The sequence below is a fragment of the Acomys russatus genome, chromosome 7 (assembly GCF_903995435.1).
Source record: "Acomys russatus chromosome 7, mAcoRus1.1, whole genome shotgun sequence".
NCBI classification, from domain to species: Eukaryota; Metazoa; Chordata; class Mammalia; order Rodentia; family Muridae; genus Acomys; species Acomys russatus.
This window is the reverse complement of record NC_067143.1, coordinates 35,677,959-35,702,592: the sequence shown is the minus strand read 5'-3', so window position 1 is coordinate 35,702,592 and position 24,634 is coordinate 35,677,959. Positions and strand designations below refer to the sequence as shown.

The window sequence follows — 24,634 nt, the reverse complement described above, 5'->3', positions numbered from 1 at the left end:
TACATGGTACCAAGACGTCATACATACAACATAAAAATAAATCCTTTTTAAAAGCAGCCAGCCATGTGGCACACCTATTTAATTCCAGCACTCGGGTGGCAGAGGCAGGTGGATCTCTGTGGGTTCAAGGACAGCCTGGTCTACAAAGTGAGTTCCAGGGCAGCCAGGGCTACAAAGCAAGACCCTGTTTCAAAAACAAAGCAAAACAAAACAAGGCACTGTTTCTGCACAGGGCGCTAAGCCCACTGCATGTTGACCTGTTTTCCTACAGGGCTGGCAGCAGTGGCAGCAATCAATGCAGCGATCCAGAAGGGCATTGCCGAGAAGACCGTTTTGGAGCTAATGAATCCTGAGGCCCAGCTGCCCCAGGTGTATCCGTTTGCCGCTGATCTTTATCAGAAGGAGTTGGCCACTCTGCAGCAGCAGAGCCCTGAAGTGAGTTAACTGAGCCTGCTCTGTTTGGGAACAGAGTTGGGTAGAAGTGAATTCAACACCCACGTCTCCGTGTGCTTGGGTAGAAGCTTTTCCCAGAAACTCAGTTTCCGCGTGGAACTTCTAATTCCCTCAGTGTTAGGGAGTCACTGTTTCTCCTCTCTTCCCCTCCTGCACAGCATAGCCTCACCCACCCTGAACTCACTGTTGCTGTGGAGATGCTCTCATCTGTGGCCCTCATCAATAGGGCACTGGAGTCAGGAGACATGAACACGGTGTGGAAGCAGCTGAGCAGCACAGTTACAGGCCTTACCAATATCGAGGAAGAAAACTGTCAAAGGTGGGAGCCCGGAGCCTGTGCCTTGGGTGCATTGCATGGCTGTTGTCTTTGTTGTTTTGTGTCTACACACCCGCTTTCGTCCCAGGCTTTATGTCTTCTTTGTGCTGTCAGTACGTCACAGGCACCGCGGCATTCTGGTTTTGTTGGTGCTGGGGTTGGAACCTGGTAGTGCTCTATCGCTGTGCTGTCTCCAGTTTGGCCCTTGTCTGTCTTTGCATGAGTCCCCTGCTTCTAAAGCTGGTCTCCCAGAACTTAGAGACTAAGTGGTTTCCTAGTGTGTTTATTCTTTAGGGCTACTCTGCAGTCCCAGAACTTACATTAAACACTCCTTTATTCTCTATCGAATTTGTTCCTTGAATAATCATTCTGAAGGGTGTTTGTTCTCTCCCTGGTTTTTTTTTGGGCTGGGATAGGTATCTCGATGAGTTGATGAAGTTGAAAGCCCAGGCACATGCAGAGAATAATGAATTTATAACATGGAATGATATCCAAGCCTGTGTGGACCATGTGAACCTGGTGGTACACGAGGAACATGAGCGTGAGTAACCGCCACACCCCTGTGCTGTGCCTGGGGGCTGGGAAGATGCTCAGCCAGGCAAGCGCCTGCCCCGCGAGCAAGAGGACGTGAGTGCAGATCCCCAGTGTCCATGGAAAAATTGGGTGTGGCAGTGTACACCTGTAACTTCAGTACTGAAGAGGAGGGAGGCAGAGCGCTCATCCGCCAGCCGGCGCAGTGATTAGGGAAAAGGCCTCTGAATGCATGTCCACATATCTGCACCGTATACCCGCAACAGGCACAGGCACACAGGCACACATATACACCGCAAGAGCTAGTTCTAAATACCACTTCTCCAAGGGCTTTTGAATGAAATATTGAAATATATAGTTTATATACTCCACACATATGTATGTAGAGTTATATAAAACTCAAGTAACAATGGTTGGGTGCTGCTTTCAGTCCACCAGACTACGTGTCTAATAAATACATTTTTGGCCTGGTAGTGGTGCATGCCTTTAATCTCAGCATTCAGGAGGCAGAAGCAGGTGGGTCTGTGAATTCGAGGCCAGATACAGCCAGAGTGAGTTCCAGGACAGCCAAAGCTACACAGGACAAAATCAAGAACAAACAAACAAATAAATAATTTGGGGGAGAAGTGAATTGAACATGATCTGTTATAGCTATTAGCGATAGTTATAACAGTTATATATCATATAACAAGTAGTTCTAGCAAAAACTGCCTAAATTGTGTCATCTTGTGGAGGGCAGAGTCCCCCACAAGACTCCTGGTCAGATATGAGCTGCAAGTTCAAGCTAGGCCTGTCTTCTGAACAACTAGCTACAAAGTTGAGGTTTCCCTCTGCCGCCTCAGGATTAGTGGTTTGCTTGAATGGCTCTTAGAACTCAGAGTCATGCTAGACTCAGGCTTACAGTTTGGTTATAAGGGATACAATCAGGAGGCAAAAGAGGAGAGCCAGGGACTGCACCTGGGAGGGTTCTGAATGCAAAGCCACCATGGCCTCGGGAGGTGTCAGCCTCTGGATACTAGCATCACTTACTGATGCAGGACTCACTGAGCTTTGGGTATCCAGAACTGACTTCATTACCTCCACATGATTGACTGAATTACCCACCACATATCTGGTAGTCAGGAGGCCGGGCTGGTACTGCATGACTTGAAGCTGTGTCTTACCAGAAACTTTCCTGAGGCCCGCCATCAGATGTCTCTGCTGACACACCTTCAGGTGTGGTGGGAGGTATTGCCATAAATGGCAGCCTTCCCCTCAGAAACCAGCCAAATACCACAGCACACAGCGGGAGTCCCTCCCAAAGTAGCCTAGCCGGCCTGGGTGGGTGTTTCCAATTTCAGTTTGTATTTTCTGTGAGAAGCACTCACTGACTTGTGGGAAGAGATCAGCCTGGAATGGGAAATCCTGGCTTAGATCTTCAGTCTGCCTCTCGTTTGTTGTGTAATCCTAGGGAGGAGGCCCCCAAGCCTCCAGTCTCACTCATTCAGAATGATGAATGATCTTGGTTGCACATCTGCGTCTTCCTGAACGCTGGGAAGCCAGTTTCATCAACCCCCAGCATGTGGTGGGCCCAGGCTTGCATCTCAGCACTCAGGAGGCCTGGCCAGGGTTAAAGCCTTCCTGAGCTTCACAGTGACACAAGACAAAAGCACACTTTTAAGTCAGTGCTTTGAAAATGAAACAAAAGACCCCAGCTTCCTGTAGGAATGGAAGGACGAGGGGATTTTTTTATTATTATTATTATTATTATTATTATTATTATTATTATTATTATTATTAATTATTATTATTAGACAAGGGAATTTAGATGAAGTGAAAATTAAAGTTTTTTTTTTTTTGAAATATAGTGCTGTTTGGATCATGACTGCTAGGTAAGTTGATGGTATTAGCATGGTTTCTGCTGGTCTTGCACTGTGAGTCACATGACTCCTGTCAACTCCAGAGCAGCTGAGACTCTAGGATTGATTTTGTTTTCTACATTTTAAAACTAAAAACAGAACAAAACAAAACAAAAATCACTTTTTTCTCTGTGTACTTAGGGATTTTGGCCATTGGTTTAATTAATGAAGCTCTGGATGAAGGGGATGCCGGGAAGACCCTGCAGGCTTTGCAGATCCCTGCAGCCAAGCTGGAGGGCGTCCTTGCAGAGGTGGCACAGCATTATCAAGACACACTGATCCGAGCAAAGAGAGAAAAGGCCCAGGTGAGCAGCACAGCACTGTTCTGAGGCAGTCAGCCTCTGGGAACAGCGATGGGGAGAGACTTCTCACCCTTGGTCATCATTGACCTTGGGACAGACAAACAAACACTCTGCCTCCCTGGAACTCGGGGTATTTTACACATTCCTTTCTTGTAGATGACTATTTAGCAAAATTCCTTTTTAATTAAGCTTAATGTTCTTAATTAGCTTCCAAAATGTCAGGTTTCTTCATGGCATTTTTATACTTGGTTTTTATTGGCTCTCCACCCCACCCCACCCCACCCCACCCCATCCCATCCTTGCTGGTATGGTTTGGGTTATTTGAAATAAAAGATCCTGATAAAGACAGGTTCTAAGAATTATTCAGTTGTATAAGCCTTCAGGAGTGAATATACTTGTGTGATTGACGTTTAGATTAGATAGTAGGAGTTATCAGTACCCCGAAATTCTCACTCATGTTTCCTCCTTCCATACCCATCCCCTCCCTATTTGGTGGTCCCCACTACCCCAAATTCAGACATCGTGGTTGACTTTTGCCCTGTATTTAAGTGCATCCATATATCGTGTGTGCTTCTATGTCAGGTGTCTTTTGCTCAACATGCTAGTGACATTCATTCACACGACCATTTTTGTGTACCATCTTGTTTTGTGATTATTTTCTGTTACTGTGAGTTCTAGATTCTAGTTCTAGCTCTTGATTTATTGAATGGCCCTTCTCTGAGAATTGTAGTGTATGTCTTTTGGTGGATAGAAGCATGTAGTTGGTGCAGCTCAGTAGTGGAGTGCTTGCTTAGCATGCATGAAGCTATGCATCTGCTCCCCAACACCTCAAACAAATAAAACCCCAAACCAGTTATGTATAGGACAGCCAATAGTGGGTCAGAGGAAGGACTGAGAGGTGTAACTTTGGGGAGATTACCATAACGTTTGCTTTACAATACTCTTATTAAAATATAATTCACATCCCATATAACTCACCAGTTTAAGACATGTGTCAGTGGTTTCTAATATAATCATAGAATTTGAACCTCTCCCAGTCACTTTTAGACCGTTCTCATCATCCCCAGAAGAAACCCTGTACCTGTTAGTGGCCCCTCATTGCTTGGCCTCCCAGCTTAGTGCCACGATTGGTTTTCAGAACATTCATGTAAATAGACTCGTGTGATATGGTAACTCTTGGGGCTGGCCTCGCTCATCTTTGTTTATCCAAGTTTTAGGCTGTGAGTGGAGTTTGAAGCTTTTCATTCTGTTGTGGAATAATTTTGCAAAGTTCTTCAAGAGTAGGAGAAAGGGAGAGCTGCAAGGAACCAGATGGCCTATCACAGGGCCAAGTGGCCTATCACAGGGCCAAGTGGGCTATCACAGGGCTAAGTGGGCTATCACAGAGCCATGTGGGCTGTCACAAGGCCAAGTGGGCTGTCACAGGGCCAAGTGGGCTGTCACAGGACCAAGTGGGCTATCACAGAGCCATGTGGGCTGTCACAGGACCAAGTGGGCTGTCACAGGACCAAGTGGGCTATCACAGGGCCAAGTGGGCTGTCACAAGGCTAAGTGGGCTATCACAGGGCCAAGTGGGCTATCACAGGGCCAAGTGGGCTATCACAGGGCCATGTGGGCTGTCACAGGGCCAAGTGGGCTGTCACAGGGCCAAGTGGGCTGTCACAGGGCCAAGTGGGCTGTCACAGGGCCAAGTGGGCTAGCACAGGGCCAAGTGGGCTAGCACAGGGCCAAGTGGGCTATCACAGGGCCAAGTGGGCTAGCACAGGGCCAAGTGGGCTAGCACAGAGCCATGTGGGCTAGCACAGGGCCAAGTGGGCACACTGCACTTGGGTAGAATTGTTTTTTTTTTTTAGGCATTCAGTAGCCTCCAAGTCCTACAAACCTTCTAGGGAATAGTTTTAAAAATAGTTATCATTGAATTCTAAGTTTAGCAAGCACAAAATGGTAACTTAAATTTAGACTGTAGCTGGGTGTGGTGACACATGCCTGAATCCCAGCTCTGAGGAGGTGGGAATAGAATTCATGGCTGTCCTCAGCTACGAGTGAGTTCAAGGCCCTGTCTCAAAAAGTAAAAAACAGTCAGAAGCCCACACAAAATATTTAGTATGTCGTTCTCTTGATGGTGTCTTTGTGTCTGTGGTGATCACGGGACTTAGAGAAGTTTCTAACAGACTAGCAAATTCTTTAAGCACAGAACTTGCAGAGAAACTATGCTTCCTGGGCCCTATGTGGTTGTGGCCGGCAAGTATTCCTCCCTTTCAGGGAACCCAGTTGGTTACACATAAGCCTGATGCAGGCTTCCCCGCTCATGGTGTGTGTGCCTTCATTCTTTTTTCTTGTTATTTCTGACTAGAGCACCGGAACTGACCTGTCTTCAAGTTGACTTTTTTCCCTTTTTCCACACTCCAATCTACAGCGAAGTCCACGTTTTCTATATCAGCTACTGTACTCTTCCAGTCCAAACCTCCGTTTGGTGTGTTTAAGAATTCAGTGTCTCTTTGTCGATGCTGTTTGGTAATGTTCTCAGGCTTTAGTTCCGGACACGATCCCCGTTGGTTCTTCAGCGTGTATGAAACAGCTGGTCCGAGTGTTTGTCTACACGCTCAGCTAGAGCATTTTCAGTGAAAGCTTCTGTTGTCTTGTGGGTTTTTGTATCGTGCTGTCCGGTCTCTGCATGCCTTGTTTTGTTGCTGCTGTTTTGTTTAGTTTGACAACCAAATATTCTAATGATAATGTGCTAACTCCAGAAATCGGATTTTTCTCTCTCATAAAGCACTTGTTTAGTGTGTAAGGGTTTTTGTTTTTGTTGAGATGGGTCTTGCTTCAGTTTCCTGAGATCCGTGGCAGGTGCAAGCAGCTGCTCAGTAACTTTCCTGAATTCTGTGAAGTGTCTTTGTCATGTACATGAACAAAAATCTCCCTAATCAGCTAGCGATTTGCTAACAATTAGACAGGATTCCTTGACTCCTTGGAAGCAGGAAAGCCACCCCACCCTGCTGAGGGCCCTTTGTGCCCTTTGTGCTTTCCCTCAGTAGGCAATTTACAGCTGAACAACTTTCACTCCAAGCTTGGTCAGATCTTCAAGGGCAGCCTGAGGCGAGGGCTTGCAGGTTTAGAGGAGACCACCATGTTTGTCTTACAGTGCTTTTATTGGACTGTAACTTGCATACCATAACATTCTTTATTTTTAAATGTGGCAGTGTTTCCACTGTGTTCCACAAGAATTGTGCTGCTCTCACAGTCACTGTTAGCAGAGTGTCACCATCCCCACGTGTACTGTGTGCCTTCTGGATCCCATCCCAGGAAGAGGTCACCTTTTCACAGCTTCCTTTAAATATCCGTTCTCCAGATTTTCTTTCTAAGTTTTTCCCGTTAGCATTAGCCGTCTTGTTCAGACTGTTATCTCTTACCCCAACCATCAGTGATGCTAAACAGCCAGGTAAGGCCATGGTCAGGTCAGAGGAGGAACATCTAAAGGATGTTCTAAAGCAGCGCCTAAAGGGCTGTGGGAATATGCAGCACACAGCTCATGCTCTCACTGGCGAGAGATACCTGCGCCAGCTCTGACTGTTGCAAGCCTTTGCTCATCTCATCAGTTTGGAAATGCTCACTCTCACCATTTTTAGCCAGCATTTTGTTGCATTTAAGGCGAGGCATTTCCCAGGGGTTCCTAGTCAGCCATTTTCATTGGTGCTGTTTCTTTCTTTCTTTACTCGAAATTGGTGCCTTAGGAGCACTCACTAAAAATGAGTTACCAGTCCCTGGGTAGTTGAGTTTGAATGCCGAGATGTGGCTCTTGGGAATCATCTTAGCTTCCCTTCTGTGAGAGTAAGGTAAGTTGATATAAGGCAGTAAGATAATGAGGTACCAGGCAGCAGAGATTATGTTATAGAGGAGTTTATTAAATGAGCATGGGGGAGAAGGAAAGTGGGGAGGGGTACCCCAAAGAGAGAGAGAGACAGAGAAAAAGTAAGGAGGGGGAGCCCATGAGGGTTTGTCCTTTTATATAGCCCTGGGCAGGTAGGCAGTGACATCACAGGTAGGCAGACTGGAGCCGAATGCTAAGTAACACCCAGCGCCAGCACACTCCACACCAGTCTCATTCTCTCTCTTTCCACCGCAGCCCCATTGCTTGGTTCCTAGAGGATTATGTGTGAAGGAAGGGTTGCCTTAGCTCTTTGCTTTAGCCTGCACAGGACAGGGAGTCGGGCCTGGGAATAGTCAGAATTCTCCCAGAGCTCTGTCTCTTCCCCCTGCAGGGAAGGCTGTATGCAGCCTCCCAGCTCTGCTGACAGTTGATTCTGCCTGGGATCCATGTGAGATCAGCCTAGCAGTGGATCAGCAATGGCTGGATTCCAGCCCATGGACGTGCTTCTGCCTTGACAGGGTTTGTAGGAGGTTTCTCTTGCAGACTTGGACCATCTGCCCTGTTGCTGTTGACTGCTTTTGTAGTCACAGCCTGTGGCTAGCTCATTGTGGCCTCACCCTGGAGTTGATGGTTAGAGGTTCCAGTGCTTTGAAGGGATTAGGGGTAGGAGGAGAGATGAAAAAAATAAAATAGTATACGCATTAAAATGCCATATTGAAACCCTTTGTATGTTAGCTTTAAAAATTAAACTATAGAAAGAAAGAAACAAGCCACCCCTACTCTGTCACCTGTCAGCAGAAGTCAACTCCGAGTGCACAGGTTTTCTTGGCTGTCTTCTATGCTATTACAATGCCTTATGTGGAAATGTGTGTTTAGTTTCCAGCAACTGATTTAAAATGAAAGGTTTAAGCAGGACATGGTGGTGCACAACTTTAATCCCCGACACTTGCGAGACAGAGGCCGATGGATCTCTGAGTTGGAGGACAGCCTGGTCTACACAGCAAGTTCTAGGACAGCCAGGGCTATGTAGGAACTAAAACAACAAAAAACTAAAACAACAAAAACAAAAATTTAAAAACCCTAAAAACAAAAAACAAGATTCAGTTATGACCTGATGACCCTGCAGTGACGGTAACTAGGTATTGAGGATGAGGATGAGGAGGCTCTGGTTAAACAGCACAGGACAGTCTTGAAGCATTAGTCGTAGTGGAGACTTGAGCTGCCTCTGGGTGTCAAGGGCAAAAAAGGTTTCTAGACTTAGTGTTTTGCGCTCTCTGGCCTTTGTCCTAATTGTACAAGTCCCTGAGCTCTTCCTGGTGTACCTGCTCCAGCTCCTTCCACTGCCCTCGTCTTCCTGAGCTGTTGGATTGTCTTCATTTGTCCTTTGTTTGCATCTGAGCTATTTCCTGTTTAGCTTAGGGCAGGTTGTTTTGATATCTGGCTTTTTCCATTCAATTAATCCACAGCTTGCTCACTCGCTCGCTCTGTGGACCTGCTGCCTCTATAGCTGAGTCCCAGAAGGCCCTCATCACATATACCCTGACACCATGGCTTCATTATTGTTTTGCTTTTATTCATACATAGGAAACCCAGGATGAGTCAGCTGTGTTATGGTTGGATGAAATTCAAGGTGGAATCTGGCAGTCCAATAAAGACACCCAAGAAGCACAGCGGTGTATGTATCCGTGCATCTGTTGTTGGTTTGTGTTTGGGTGGAGGGTGAGAACCACAAGGCGCCTTTGGCCTGCTGGGTAGGAGCATAGATGGCTTGGCCGGCAGGTACGGTTGGGTGAGGTCATATGCGAATGTAGACACTTCCTGCACTGCTACATTAATAATTCTCTTCCGAGACAGTTGCTTTAGGAATCTTTGCCATCAACGAAGCTGTAGACAGTGGTGATGTTGGCAGAACTCTGAGTGCCCTTCGCTCTCCGGATGTCGGCTTGTATGGAGTCATCCCAGAATGTGGGGAGACATACCAGAGTGACCTTGCTGAAGCCAAGAAGAAAAGACTAGCAGCCGGTAGGCTATGGGGAAGTCAATACACCCGTGAGCTAAGCACTTGAGTGTGGAGGACACAGACGTGGAGAAAAGGGAAAATGTAGGGAAAGACACTTTCATGTTGTAGGGACTCTATTTAAGCTCACTTTGCAGGACGTGATCCTAAACTTGGAATACTTGTAGACAACTGTGTTAACTAGACAGGTTTATGAGAGTATGGAAAGGATTGAGATGCTCGGCTGTTTGCCTTTTCTCGGATGCCAGTAGCTCTGATTGTCTGCGCCTGCGGACAGTTGAAAGACATTCATAGCAGAGACAGTTTTGTGGCTTTCTCATTTCTGGACTGCAGTGCTGAGTGGTGGCCCATCTTTTCAGGACAGCGTTCTGACTGCAAGTCTTAGAGGCTTTGAAAGAAAAGATTAGTGTGCCTGGTTCTGTGATGGGACCTCCTAGGCGGTCTCTTTTTATAATCCGACACATATGACATAAATTAGATACTACTTAGCCCTTTTGCTGTCAGATCCAAAGAACCAGTTTTGGGAAATGTGTAGGCTTTCAGAGCTGACTAGAGTGTGCCCTGTGTAGGCTCTCAGAGCTGACTAGAGTGTGCCCTGTGTAGGCTCTCAGAGCTGACTAGAGTGTGCCCTGTGTAGGCTCTCAGAGCTGACTAGAGTGTGCCCTGTGTAGGCTCTCAGAGCTGACTAGAGTGGCCCTGTGTAGGCTCTCAGAGCTGACTAGATTGTGCCCTGTGTAGACGCTCAGAGCTGACTAGAGTGGCCCTGTGTAGGCTCTCAGAGCTGCCTAAAGTGTGCCCTGTGTAGACGCTCAGAGCTGACTAGAGTGGCCCTGTGTTGGGTATGGCAGTGGGACTCTGGGTTACCTTTATTCCCTCTGTTTTCTCCAGGAGACAATAACAGCAAGTGGGTGAAGCACTGGGTGAAAGGCGGGTACTATTACTACCACAATCTGGAGACCCAAGGAGGAGCATGGGACGAACCCCCAGATTTCGTGCAGAATTCTGTGCAACTTTCTCGAGAGGAGATCCAGGTAGGCCACCTTTCCTCACATAAGGATCTGGAGAAAGTGCTTCATGGCTAGCGTTGGTTGAGAGGAGCACACTTATAGCCAGTAGTCCTAGACTTGGTGTAGGCTGTGTCAGGAATTATCTTGGAGAAATCGTGTTTTGTGGTTTGAGAGCTAAGGAAGTCTAAATATAAAAACATGTGAAGTGTATAATTCAGTGAGTTTCATTGTGTGCTTATTAAAGAGAACCTGGGTGACCTATTGCCTCTGCCTCTGGGCCTTTCAGTGTTGTGGAAGCATCAGGCCCAGAACAGAGCCTGTGGGTGCAGGCAGAGACAGGGGCTAGCCCAGTGCTGCCATGGAAGTGTTAGGGCAAAGTTTAATTCTGCCCTGGAGGAGGCAGCCTGAGTGACATTTTTAACAGGTATGTAAGGAGGAAAGAATGTTCAGGACGGAAAGAACATAGTGGGGGAAGTCACGGAGGGTGGAAAAGCCAGGACCGCTGAGGAAAGACACACAAGCTGCTCACTGGCTGGTGCAGTTGAAGAGGCCACAGAGAGGCAGCGAGGGAGGGGCCAGTGCCGGGCTGAGGACTGGAGGCTGCATCTAGAGATTTCTAACCTTGGAGTCTCCCCAATCTCTGTAGGCACAGCCAGGTTAGACAGTGCTTTGCATGTGGGTCCAAGAACGGGCACAAGGGTGGTGTTCCCTCACTTGTAGCACATGACCTAATCTCTTACTCCTGCAAAGCCAGTGGCTGGTAGGTAAGGCACCTCCCATACCCTACTCTGTGCTTGTTATCTTACTGGACATCCACTTGAGCCTTCATTGTTTGCCCTCGGGAGGGACATCTCTTCTTTCCAAAGCGCACTGTCATGTTATTGTCTAATGCCTGTTACCACGCTCCCTGGTTCCTGCAAGTCTTGACGCCTCGTATTTTCCATTGTTATACTTGTCTGAATTTAAAGTGCTGGGTGTGGGGATTCATCCTGTGGGTCTAAGGCAGAGCTGTGTGACTGATGAAAGAAACAATGAGCTAATTGGTGACGAAGGTATAATATATAAATGCAGGTTTATTGGAAGGGGTACGGGAGGGGGAAGCGAAGGGGGAGCGTGTGCTGGGGGTGGGGGGGGGGGAAGGGGAGGCTGGAACCAAAATGTCTGGTTTACATAGCGAATCTGGGAGAGGGCAGCCATGCCAGCCACGCCCTGCAGCAGGACCTAGCAGCTGGAGTCTTCATTTCTGACCAGTTCCCAGGCAGAGTTGTTGCTGCAACCAGGGTGGCACACACTTTTAATCCTAGCTCTCTGGAGGCAGAAGGAGGTGGAACTCTGTGAGTTCGAGGCCAGCTGGTCTATATAGTGAGTTCTAGAACTGCCAGAGAGATAGACACACTGTCTTTTAGAAAAGAGAAAAAAGAAAAGGCAAAGCCCATAGGGTTTCTCTGGTTTGAACTAACCTACATTCATACCCTGTCTTAAGTGCCTTGAAAGTTAGTCTGCCCCTCACCCCCAACCCGTCCACTCTCTGCTGCCATTCACTCTCAGCTCTCAACAAAATAGCTTGCCGCCTGGCATCTTTAGTGAAGATGCTTTCTGTAGGATCCAGGGACAGCCGTTGAATTGTCCAATGCCTTACTTAGGAAGTCTCTGCAGAACCTTCCATGCAGTTCTCTCCAGGTCCACGCTTCTTGTGCCCTTTAAGGATTGCTCTTGTTGCCTTATCTCTGCTTATGCCTGACGCGGCCATCAGCCCTCCACCACTCCTCAGCCTCCACCACTCCTCAGCACCCTCGTCACTCCTCAGCCTCCGTCACTCCTCAGCACTCCCGTCACTCCTCAGCCTCCACCACTCCTCAGCCTCTACCACTCCTCAGCCTCCATCACTTCTCAGCCCTCCGTCACTCCTCAGCCCTCCCCCCCCGTCACTCCTCAGCCTCCACCACCCCTCAGCCTCCACCACCCCTCAGCCTCCGTCACTCCTCAGCCTCCATCACTCCTCAGCCCTCCATCACTCCTCAGCCTCCATCACTCCTCAGCCTCCACCACTCCTCAGCCTCCACCACTCCTGCTCCTTACAGGGCTCGTAAGTGATTAGAGAGGGTACAGCCAGGCAGTAAGTGCGAGCATGACCATGACCTCATTCAAGCCCGTGGCTCCAGCTCTCACCCGTGTGCTGTGGCTGAGCCCTTTCCCACACCATCAAGTCGCCCTTCTTAACCCAGATTCCTCAGACACAGCTAGACAGAATAGAAACCGAAATAAGGGGTTAAGGGACACTTTGTTGCACTTTGTTTTGTCCCTCTCACAGAAGGTAATTATGACGCCGGAGTTTTAGGAGTCTTTGTGCTCTCTCATCCTTAGAACATTCTCAAGGTCATCGTCCCCAGTGACAGCTTGGATGCTGCCATTCAAGTAGCTGCCAGGCAGGAAGCAGGAGGGTCTGCTCTCTCAGCTCTCCCTGGGAGCTTTTCCAAAGCGCTTAGCACTCCGTGATTTTGGTGTGGATGCTAGGGGCCAGAAAATGCTAAGGAGAGAAAGAGAGGGCATATTGATAGGTAATCAGATACATGGATCTTCTTAAACATTCTCCCAGCTGCTGCCTTATCAAGTCCAGGCCCTCTTACTGGGGTCACAATAGTAGCATTCACCTCATTCATACCTCAGAATTCTTTCCCAGCATGATAAGAGTTAAAGGCCGGTTCAGGCTACATACCAAGACCCAGTCTCAAAAACAAAATAAAAATAACTGGTGTCGGGGTGACACACGTGAGCACAAGCCTTTCTCTAGTCCGTTAGCTATTTACCCAACAGTACTGTTTCCTAAAAATAAATCTGGTTATTTTATTCCTCTGTATGAAAGTTTTCCTATTGTCCATCACCTGTAGTCATGGCCCAAACCCTCTAGGCTGCTGAGCAAAACCCTTTACACTTTAGCTCTAGGTGTGTGTTGGGGGTACCCTGCACACTTTAGCTCTAGGTGTGTGTTGGGGGATACCCTGCACACTTTAGCTCTAGGTGTGTGTTGGGGGTACCCTGCACACTTTAGCTCTAGGTGTGTGTTGGGGGGTACCCTGCACACTTTAGCTCTAGGTGTGTATTGGGAGTACCCTGCACACTTTAGCTCTAGGTGTGTGTTGGAGGGTACCCTGCACACTTTAGCTCTAGGTGTGTGTTGGAGGGTGCCCTGCACACTTTAGCTCTGGGTTCTTCCATAGTGTCATATGCCAGTGGGGATGGAGGCCATGGGTACAAGAATAAGGAATGAGTTAAAGGCCTGGCTTTTAATTATTAATTTACCAATCAGCCTGGCCCTGGAAACCACCCCTGATGTCTGCGTGCCCGTTACTCACCTGAAGATCGGGTGTAGCTATAAGGAGTGTGAGCTAGCCCGTGTGCTCTGGGTCGTGCCTCGTGTCCATTCGCCTCCCTGAAAGTGACCCAATGCTTTTTCAGAGCTCCATCTCTGGAGTGACGGCTGCATATAACCGAGAGCAGCTTTGGCTGGCCAATGAGGGCTTGATCACCAAGCTGCAAGCCTGCTGCCGTGGGTACCTAGTTCGACAGGAATTCCGATCCCGGATGAACTTCCTGAAGAAGCAGATCCCAGCCATCACCTGCATTCAGGTATTTCACACAGTGAGCAGGCCTCTCGAGCAGGAGGAATAAACTGTCACACTTTAAACTTGAATGTGTGAGTGTGTTTCTTATGACTTCTCTCCTCATCTTTGGATGGCCACCTCCTGTCTGTGGCATTATGATCATCGTGCTTTGGTGGCGAGAGGCATTAGGGAGCACTGCTCATGTTTCTTTCGCTGTGTGTGCGCACATACCTGTACTTCTATAGAGCTAATAGTGATGACGTGTATCACGATAAACACAACAGTGGGCAATACAACCTCAGGGACAGCAACAGGAAGCCCTGCATTAGGAATTTTGGCTCCATTGCTACTGGACACAGTGGGTCTCTTAAGTCTCCTTGTCTGTGAAATGGGGATCCTGATGTGAGTCTCCCTCATCTGATAACAGTAAGGAAGCGCTGTGACTGCACTTGAGGATGGTGACCAGTGTGTGCTGGGGATACAGCTCAGTGGTAGAGTACATGCAGAGTGTGTGCACGAGGTCCCCAGCACCAATGCCCCACACAAACTGTGTGTAGTGTTCAGTGAAGTAGAACACGGCCCTTGTGATCTCTGGTGGAGGTATGGCCTGTGCCTGGTAGAGAGGTGTTTCTTCCTACAGCGTCACCAGGAAGTTGTGCTTGGAGACTAGCAAGCTGAGGGTTCTTTTTAACTCTCCCTGGTTCTTTGAAACTAATGCGATGTATACCGTATGGTGCTTTTAGTCACAGTGGAGAGGATACAAGCAGAAGAAGGCATATCAAGATCGGCTGGCTTACCTGCGCTCCCATAAAGAGGAAGTCGTGAAGGTATGGTCGCCCAGCAGGGCTCGTCCGTGTGGGGTGCAAGGGTGACATGCTTAGAAGGCCTCCTCTAAGCTCCAGGATCCCTTTTCCACAGATCCAGTCCCTTGCCAGGATGCACCAAGCTAGAAAGCGCTATAGAGATCGCCTACAGTATTTCCGAGACCATGTAAGTGCCCTTAGTCTAGCAGGCTGCTCAGGTGGGTTCTCCTGTGCACGTACTGGACAAAGGAGTAAAGGATTGTTGTTGTTGCTGTTGTTCTTTAGATAAATGACATTATCAAAATCCAGGCTTTTATTCGGGCGAACAAAGCTCGTGATGACTACAAGACCCTCAGTGAGTAGCCGTGGCTCAGTGAAGAGTTGAGGCAGTGCTTGGGAACCCTCAGGTCCTGGGCATGCTCCATGGATCTCTTTGGTTGTCCTGAAGGCAAGCCTTGGGGGAAGGGTGCCACGTGTGATTAAACCCCTTTGCTGACATGTGGCTAGATGTCTCGCTGCTTGCCGGTGTAGCCCCCACGGTAACACACACATAACACGACTGAGGCACTGCCCTTGCGGTTGTCTTAACACTCCCAAACCTAAGTATTAATGTCTCACGTGTCACTGGAGCTTTAAGACTTTATAGTGTTTTCAGGTAACATGGGTCTTTGTCTGATTCCTATTTTCTTTGTCAGTCAATGCTGAGGATCCGCCTATGATTGTGGTCCGAAAGTTTGTCCACCTCCTGGACCAAAGTGACCAGGATTTTCAGGAGGAGCTTGATCTTATGAAGATGCGGGAGGAGGTCATCACTCTCATCCGCTCCAACCAGCAGCTGGAGAATGACCTCAATCTCATGGATATCAAAATAGGACTGCTGGTGAAAAACAAGATCACACTGCAGGTACGGCCTGCTGCCTGCGGCCAGCGTGGGCGCTGTGTGCTGCTCCGGGGCCTGCCTTCCTCTTCTAGCAGGGAGTGTGGAGTCTAGCCTTCTCTAACAGGGAGTGTGGAGTCCAGCCTTCTCTAACAGGGAGTGTGGAGTCTAGCCTTCTCTAACAGGGAGTGTGGAGTCCAGCCTTCTCTAACAGGGAGTGTGGAGTCCAGCCTTCTCTAACAGGGAGTGTGGAGTCTAGCCTTCTCTAACAGGGAGTGTGGAGTCTAGCCTTCTCTAACAGGGAGTGTGGAGTCTATCCTTCTCTAACAGGGAGTGTGGAGTCCAGCCTTCTCTAACAGGGAGTGTGGAGTCCAGCCTTCTCTAACAGGGAGTGTGGAGTCCAGCCTTCTCTGACAGGGAGTGTGGAGTCTAGCCTTCTCTAGCAGGGAGTGTGGAGTCCAGCCTTCTCTAACAGGGAGTGTGGAGTCCAGCCTTCTCTAACAGGGAGTGTGGAGTCCAGCCTTCTCTAACAGGGAGTGTGGAGTCCAGCCTTCTCTGACAGAGTGTGGAGGCTGACTCTCTTCTGAGCTAATCCTACTGTCATTTTGGGTTCTTTGTTTTTGCTTGCTTAGATCTATCCCTAGATGGTTTGGTTCAGTTATTCACCTCATTTGTCCCTCTGGTATCTGACTTAGGTTTTTTCTACGTTGTTATTATAAACAACACCCCAGTCAATGGCCAACTATACTGCAGACCTGCTTGTTTTAGGACAAGGTCCTAACTGCTAAGCTGGGGCACCACCCTGCATCTTCCTCATAGCTAGGACTGCAGACTCCCCACTGTGCCTGGCTGACTTTGTTTCCAGAATCACATATTGGGTGATTTTGTCCTTTAGGATTTTATAAACTTTAGCTATTTCAGAGTTTAGGCTGTTTATTTATTATTTAATGAATTTTGGGGTCGGGCACATGTAGAGAGCAGAGGACAAGTTGCAACTTGTTTCCTTCTAACTTATGGGACTTGGGGATCTAACTCAGGTTGCCAGCAAGTGCCATTTCCCATGAGCCACCTCACTAGCTTTCTCCTCCATGCCACCCCGCCCCGCCCTGCCCCATGTATTTATTACTTTATCTGTATGTATATATGTATGTGTTTTGGCTGCTTATATACCTATGCACTACATGTATGCCTAGTATCCAAGAAGGCCTGAAGAGGGTATCAGAGCTCCTGGAACTGGAATCACAGATGACTGTGAGCTGCCATGTGGGTGTTAGGAATAGAAGAACCTGGCTCCTCTAGAAGAGCCGCCTGTGCTCTGAACTGCTGAGCCCTCTCTCCAGACCTCACCAGCCTTTTTTTTTTTTTTTTAACCTTCTGGTTGTTTATTTGTTTATTCATTTTATGCAGCATAGAAAATTGACCCAAGGCTTCACCATGCTAGGGTGAGCTACGTATCCAGCTGCCTCTTAGTTGCCTCCTGTCCAGCTTTCTGTGACAGTATCGTTGTCCACATTGGACAACCTTGTAATCTTTTCCCTTGACCTCTTGATTAACTGGGAATACATGCAAGGGCCACCATGCACAGCTGTAGAGTTTGTTTATTGTTACGCAGGAGCTGAACCAGGGTATTAGGTGTGCTGTGAGGGCGTTCTGTGCCATAAGGCGTGTCCTTAAGGGCTAGGATCTGTCTTAAGTCAGTGGCATACTTGAAGCCATGGGTGTCACATCACAGAATGCATAAACTAGGCATAGCTGTGCGTGCCTTTAATTCTTGCACTTGACAAATGGAAGCAGAAGATCAGAAGTTCCAGGTCATCTTTAGCCAGAGTAAGTTGAAGGCCATCATGGGGTACAAGAGATCCTATTTTTTAAAAAGTCATGATTTTAAGATCAATTCCTAGAAAATGACTTCCCAATTGCATGGACACTTTTCCTTCTGGTCCCACATGGAGAAATCCATGGCTTGAGTTCATCACACTGAGGTGGCAGTAGGGGACTGAGATACGGGAAACAGGGTAAAATAGGCTGTGTAGTGGGGATTGACCAGTGTGCAGGGGCAAAGGTGTCTTTTCAGAAGGCCTGCAGTCTCCGGTCTGCAAGCCTTTTAATTGATCAGTGTGTTGCCTTTGTTTCTAGGATGTGGTTTCCCATAGTAAAAAACTTACCAAAAAAAATAAGGAACAGCTGTCGGACATGATGATGATAAACAAGCAGAAGGGAGGGCTGAAGGCTTTGAGCAAGGAGAAGAGGGAGAAGCTGGAGGCCTATCAACATCTCTTCTACTTACTGCAAGTACGTGGGCCTGCTGTGCAAGGCCCGGCTGACTGACTTCTCCTGGGGACCCTTCTCACAGCTCCGTCTGGAAGTCTGACGCAGTTTCCACTGAGGGCTATGTGAAGGGCTGTCTTGTTTTCCTTCTGTATATGGCAATCCTTGAAGTTTTACAAAGCATGAACTTGGAAGGGGTCAGTCAAGAGGCCTCAACCCTGGACAGAGAGCTGAGGAGTGCTGAGAGCAGGCGTAATGGTCCTCCCAGGGAGGAGCCTCCAGCTAAGGAGTGCTGAGAGCAGGGGAAATGGTCCTCCCAGGGAGGAGCCTCCAGCTAAGGAGTGCTGAGAACAGGGGAAATGGTCCTCCCAGGGAGGAGCCTCCAGCTAAGGAGTGCTGAGAGCAGGCGTAATGGTCCTCCCAGGGAGGAGCCTCCAGCTGGTTATTCATACCAGATGGTCAGCCTGAAAAGACGCACGAGTACTAGTACACAGATTGAGCAGGTTGCATTTATATATTTATGTATCAATAACTAAGGAAGAAGAGACCGTAAGTTTGAGAGAGCACGTGTGGATCTATAGGAGGGGGTCTGGGAGGGGGGAGTGAAGGTGGGAAATCACAGAATTATAATTGCAAAAAAAAAAAATGGATTGAAAAAAATCAGCCTTTATATTATGTAGAAGTTTCTGATCTGTGGGTTTTATTTCAGACCAACCCTACCTATCTGGCCAAGCTGATCTTTCAGATGCCTCAGAACAAGTCCACTAAGTTCATGGACTCTGTAATCTTCACTCTGTACAACTACGCGTCCAACCAGCGAGAGGAGTATCTGCTGCTGCGACTCTTCAAGACAGCGCTCCAGGAGGAGATCAAGTATGGGCAGCGTGGGCGGGCGGGCCGCCACTGGGGGTGCTGCTGCTCAGGGTCCAGACTCAGGCTAGCCTCTGCCTGTCCTTGGTCTCCACTTGTGAGAAATACTCTTTTCAGAAGTATCCACTTTAAGACTAGCCAGTATAAAGTCTCGGTAACTGCCCAGCATGGTAGTGCACTCCTGAAATCCCAGCATGAGGTTAATTGTTAACAGAATTAATGCCAGAACAGTTTTCACACCCAGGGCCTTGCAGAGCATTATCGTGTCCAGTGTGGCCACCTGTCCATTTATCAAGAGGCATGAAAGACCTTTTAACCCTGCACCTGAACTGAACTGGACAGTAGCTCAGTCTCAGCAGTTACAGCATAGTTGTCACAGTTAGGAGTGTCTCTTGAGACAGAGCCAGGTGGGGCTGGGAAGGTGGCTCACTGGGTGAAAGTGCTTGCTACCAAGCCTGATGGCCTGAGTTTGATTCTCAGACCCACATGGTAGATATAGAGAGCTGACCCATCCTCAGACATACACACACATTCTAGATAAATAATGACACGTAATTTTCAAAAGAAAGAAAGCTGAGTATGGTGTCCCCACTTGAAATCCCAGCATTCAGGAGGCTGAGGCAAGAAAATCATAGATTCTTCTCAAACAAAACACAAGGAGTATTGCTGGGAGGCAAAGGCAAGAGTTTGAGGCCAGCCTCGGCTACATAGAGAGACCTTATCCCAGGAGAGAAAATGATGTTATAATACCCGTCCCAACGTGAAGGCTCCAGTCATGACTCCTGCAGCTGAGGGAGCAGCTACTAGAAGGTTCTGTGGCTGTTGCAAATGCCTTCAGAGGAAGCCTTGACCTGTCTCTGCAAGACCATCTGTAAGTTGGTAGAGTCTGAGGTTAGTTTAAATTTAATTTGTGTTTGGCATCTCATAGGTCAAAGGTGGATCAGATTCAAGAAATCGTGACAGGAAACCCGACGGTTATTAAGATGGTTGTAAGTTTCAATCGTGGTGCCCGGGGCCAGAATGCCCTCCGGCAGATACTGGCCCCTGTTGTGAAGGAAATTATGGATGACAAGTCTCTCAACATCAAAACCGACCCTGTGGATATTTACAAGTCTTGGGTTAATCAGATGGAGTCTCAGACAGGAGAGGCCAGGTATGAAAAGCATAGCACCTTTCTTTCATGTGTATATTGTTTCCTTATCTTTTAAAAAATGCAGCTGCTTTCATCTTGCAAAATAATGATTGCTCAAATAACATTTCCTGCCAGGCATGGTGGCATGTGTTCATAATTGCAGCGCTTGGGATCTGCAGGCAGGAAGGTCACTCTTAGCTACACAGAGAGTTCCGGGCCAGCATAGACAAACACACACACACACACACATACAACTTTTCCTTTGAGAATTTGCTTTAAGTTGTTAAGTTGATAATTCACTTATTTAGCAAATACTTACTGAGTGCTTCTTCTATACCAGCACTATTAAATTCATGTAGGACGCGAGCAAGGCGTGGCTGAGAGAGCTCAGCGGGAGAATGCTCTTCCTTTGCATTCCTGGAGAACTGACTCCCACCTCCAGAGTCCATGGAAGGCGGGGAGACCCAACTCCACAGAGCTGCCCTCTGGCCTCCACGTGTGCTCTGTGCCACACCTCCCCCAGAATAATAAAAGGAAACACAATAAAACTATAATATTAGGTGAGCCAGGAGGTGGTGGCGCACGCCTTTACTTTAATTCCAGCACTTGGGAGGCAGAGGCTGGCAGATCGCTATGAGTTTGAGGCCAAGCTGATCTACAAAGGCTACACAGAGAAACTCTGTCTTGAAAAACCAACAAAAACAACAACAACAACAACAAAAAACCCCAAAAAACTATAATGGTGAATGACACAGGCTCACCTCCTCCCCCTTCATAGTTTACTGGAGAACAGAGTCAACAAACAGGTAAATAAAAATTGCAATCAAGCAAAGGGTTAAAACCAGACTATTCTACCAGAGTACGGAGAGCGCGTTAATGTGTTAATGTTGACAGGCGGTTAGGGGAACCATCTGCTGAGGTGGGCCTTCTTTTAGCTGGATCTAAAGGATAAGATGGTAAGTGCCCAGTGTGCGCGTCTGGACGGCCGCAGTGGAGGGCCTAGCACCTGACAAGACCCGACTGCATCTGGAGCAGTTGAGTGGGAAGGCCCTGCAGTTGGGACCAGGAGGGAAGGGTGTGGGGTGACAGTGGTCTCTGCCTGGGTACTGGGAGCCGAGCCAAACGAGTGCATGTGCTATGGGAGTGAGCTTTGTCCACCATAAACACATCTAAAGCAAGAGCGTGTCGGTCAAATCTGGATAATGCTGGGGGGTCGGGGTCGGGGGCAGTTCAGAACCATGCTGCTTTTGGTTTTCCTCAGGTGGGTGAGGACCCAGAGACAAGACGTGCGTAGCTTGGCCTCTAGTTTTCTTCTGGGGGACAGATTGCAGGAGCTCACTGCTGTGTAGTGCAGTAGCTGTTTACACCATTGCTACTCAGCCTGCAAGCCAGCCCCGGCGCCACACGCATGGAAAGCTAGCCCTTTGGAGGACGAGGCGGGTATTCGGAGTCAGCTAGAGTGAGACTAAGAGCCTGTCTCAAAACCAAAACCAAAAACCATGTCACTTGTTTTTGTTTTGTTGTTGTTGTTGTTTTGGTTTTTCGAGACAGGGTCTTTATGTGTAGCCCTAGCTGTCCTGGACTCGCTTTGTAGACCAGACTGGCCTCGAACTCACAGTGATCCACCTGCCTCTGCCTCCTGAGTGCTGGGATTAAAGGCGTGCGCCACTACACCCAGCTTAACCATGTCACTTGTAGACCAGTCCCAAGGTCTTCTGTGTCATTAAGGCGCGTCATTGATTTTAGTGTGTTGTAAGTCCATCACTGCGGTTTCAATCTTTTCTGAGCATCATGAAAACTTACCTTGTCACTTTCCTTTTTTTCTTCTTGTGCTGGGAATTGAACTGCTCAGCTCAGCTCTCAGCTCTACCACCTGCCTCTACTCCATCTTTGTCTGTCTGGGAACTTTTGCCTGTCACCCAAGCTATTCTTAGACAGCGGCCAATGAATACTGCTTAATGTCACTAAGTTATTTCCTTAGGTGATCAATGGGCAGGTCATTTACAAATCAGAATTCTACTGGCCAGTTCAGTATTGTTTTCTTGTTGGTGTCTGTAAGAAACTTGTGTCTCGGGGCTGGAGAGATGGCTCAGCAGTTAAGAGCATTGTCTGCTCTTCCAAAGGACCCAAGTTCAATTCCCAGCCACCACATGGCAGCTCACAACTGTCTCTAATCCTAATTCCAATGCCTCTGACACCCTCACGCTAAAATAAAATTAAATAAATTATTAAAAAAAAAGAAAAAGAAAAAAAAGAAACTTGTGTCTCCTGATTGTCTTTTTTTTTTTTTTTTTTTAATGCATTGGTGTTTTGCCTGCATGCCTGTGTGTGTGAGGGTGTCAGATCCCGTGGAACTGGAGTAACAGACAGGTGTGAACTGTCACGTGGGTGCTGGGAGTTAAACCAAGGTCTTCTGGAAGAAGAGCCAATGTTCTTAACACTGAGCCATTCCTCTAGCCCTCCTGATTTTCATAAAATGGAAATTGAATGATTTTTTTCTTAGTACCAGTACCTATGAGGGGTGGGAAGCCACCCAGCATATAAACCTCATGGGTCCCCAGCCTTTTCCCTTCTATTTAACCACCCAACATGTAGACTCGGACCATGTCACTTCTTTGTTTGTTTGTTTGTTTGTTTGTTTGTTTGTTTTGAGACAAGGTTTCTCTGCGTAGCCCTGGCTGTCCTGGACTTGCTTTGTAGACTCATAGTGATCTGCCTGCGTCTGCCTCCCAAAGTGCTGGGATTAAAGGCGTGCACCACCGCCGCCCAGCTTTTTTTTTTTTTTTAAAGATTTGTTTATTTGTGTATTTAGATATATATGGGTGCTTTCTCTGCATGTACATCTGTATCCCAGAAGACATCATCAGACAGCTGTGGTCTGCCATTGGGTGCTGGGAGTTGAACTCAGGACCTCTGGAAGAGCAGTAAGTGCTCTTAACCACTGAGCCATCTCTCCAAATCCCCTTGTCACCTCTTAAAGAGAAGTATCATCTTTATAGTCTTAAAATGTTCCTCTCCTCAAGCCTGGCAGTGGTGGTGCACACCTTTGCTTCTGACACTTGGGAGACAAAAGCAGGTAGATCTCTTTAAGTTCGAGGACAGCCTGGTCTACAGAGTGAGTCCAGGATAGCCATGGCTACACAGAGAGACCCTGTCTCAGAAAACCCAGGGAAAAAACATTCTTTTCTCTGACTGCAACCACTGGCCATTGTGGTTTCAATTATTTCGCTTTTACTATTTTTATTTATTAACTTTTGTGCAATGCTGAGCCTCAAACCCAGGCCTTGTGTATAGTAGACACTGCTCTGCCAGTTTGTCATGCTGCCCAGAGCACTGCTTTTTAAAAACACATATATAAGGTTACAACGAGTGTTGCTGATACAAGAGACAACATATAGCTTACAAATGTAACACACAATACATTAATTACAAACACTCTTCTAGATATCAGTCAGGGTGGTGTGACAGTTGTAACCCTAACCACTTGCCTCAGTTTACCGTGGTGACATAACCAACTCACCACACTCTGGTAGCTGAAGCAGATGAAGTTTAATCTATCAAAATTCTGGAAGTAGAAATCACTGGACTCTGTCTGGAGTTCAATTCTCAGCAACATGGTGGCTCGCAACCATCTATAATAGGATCTGATGCCCTCTTCTGGCCTGCAGGTGTACATGCAGGCAGAATACTGTATACATAATAAATAAATACATTAAAAAAAAAAAAAGGCCTTGCTACATTAAAAAAATAATAATAAAAAATCACTGGGCTCAAATGAGGGTGCCAGCAAGGAACTTTGGCTGCCTCAGTTTCTGGTGGCCTTGGCCCTGCTTGACTTGTGACCACGTGACTGCAATCTCTGCCTCCCTGGTTACCTCTCCTCTCCCTGTAGACAAATCTTCCTCTGTCTGTCTTATTAGGGCACCTGGTTTATATTTAGAGATCACTTGGCTAATCTAAGATAATCTTTTTTTTTTTAACTTTGAAAATACTAGAACCCATATCCCTGCATTTCCTTTGTCTTTATTTCCTTTCTGTTAATGTAAGCCCATGTTGCATCAGCTGTTCTCATGCTAGTCAGTCCCCCCCACCCCACCCCCCCCACTCCCCACCCCCAAGTCCTTGTGTATTCCAGGCTGGTCTTAAATTCACCATGTAGCTGAAGGCGACTTTGAACCCTTGATCCTTCCACCTCCCAAGCATGCACTGTAGGGCTTGATTTATGTGGTGTTGGGGATCGAACCCAGGGCTGGGTGTGTGCCAGACAGTCTCTGACTGGCCTACAGCCCAAACTTCTCACGCAAGCCTGGCCTAATAACCCAGGACTTCAGTTCCTGTGTCTGATGCCTCCTCTGGTCACCGGCTGTGTGTGTCTCTTCAGTACCCGTGGATCCTCATGGTCCCCACTGTTGCACCTGCACCTTTGTCCATACTCATTGTCTCTGGGGCAAGTGGGACACTGGTTTCTCTGTGTCTGTCGGTCCATCTTTAATTTATTCCTGTGGTAAGGAATAGTTCCTCCTTCCTGCAAGGGCAATCTTCTCAAAGTGAGTATGTGTGTGTGTGTGCGCGCACGTGCACGCGCAAGAGCAATTTTTCTCTTCAAAGTGTGTGTGTGTGGGGTGTGTGGGGTGTGTGTGTGTGTGTGTGTGTGTGTGTGTGTGTGTGTGTGTGTGATCGCGTGCGCGCG

General features: G+C 47.7%; 1 protein-coding gene across 1 annotated transcript in view; it reads left to right on the top strand.

The window, feature by feature from the left end:
- Window positions 1-24,634, top strand: part of Iqgap1 (IQ motif containing GTPase activating protein 1) — a 101,278-nt gene that overhangs the window by 53,764 nt on the left and 22,880 nt on the right. Inside the window, exons 12-26 of the mRNA XM_051148815.1 lie at window positions 272-435; window positions 612-772; window positions 1,186-1,310; window positions 3,340-3,503; window positions 8,953-9,043; window positions 9,223-9,390; window positions 10,274-10,416; window positions 13,849-14,019; window positions 14,738-14,821; window positions 14,913-14,984; window positions 15,083-15,152; window positions 15,493-15,701; window positions 17,811-17,966; window positions 18,652-18,815; window positions 19,741-19,965. Coding sequence (XP_051004772.1) covers window positions 272-435; window positions 612-772; window positions 1,186-1,310; window positions 3,340-3,503; window positions 8,953-9,043; window positions 9,223-9,390; window positions 10,274-10,416; window positions 13,849-14,019; window positions 14,738-14,821; window positions 14,913-14,984; window positions 15,083-15,152; window positions 15,493-15,701; window positions 17,811-17,966; window positions 18,652-18,815; window positions 19,741-19,965 — 2,167 coding nt within the window. The remainder of the gene's footprint in view (window positions 1-271; window positions 436-611; window positions 773-1,185; window positions 1,311-3,339; window positions 3,504-8,952; window positions 9,044-9,222; window positions 9,391-10,273; window positions 10,417-13,848; window positions 14,020-14,737; window positions 14,822-14,912; window positions 14,985-15,082; window positions 15,153-15,492; window positions 15,702-17,810; window positions 17,967-18,651; window positions 18,816-19,740; window positions 19,966-24,634) is intronic.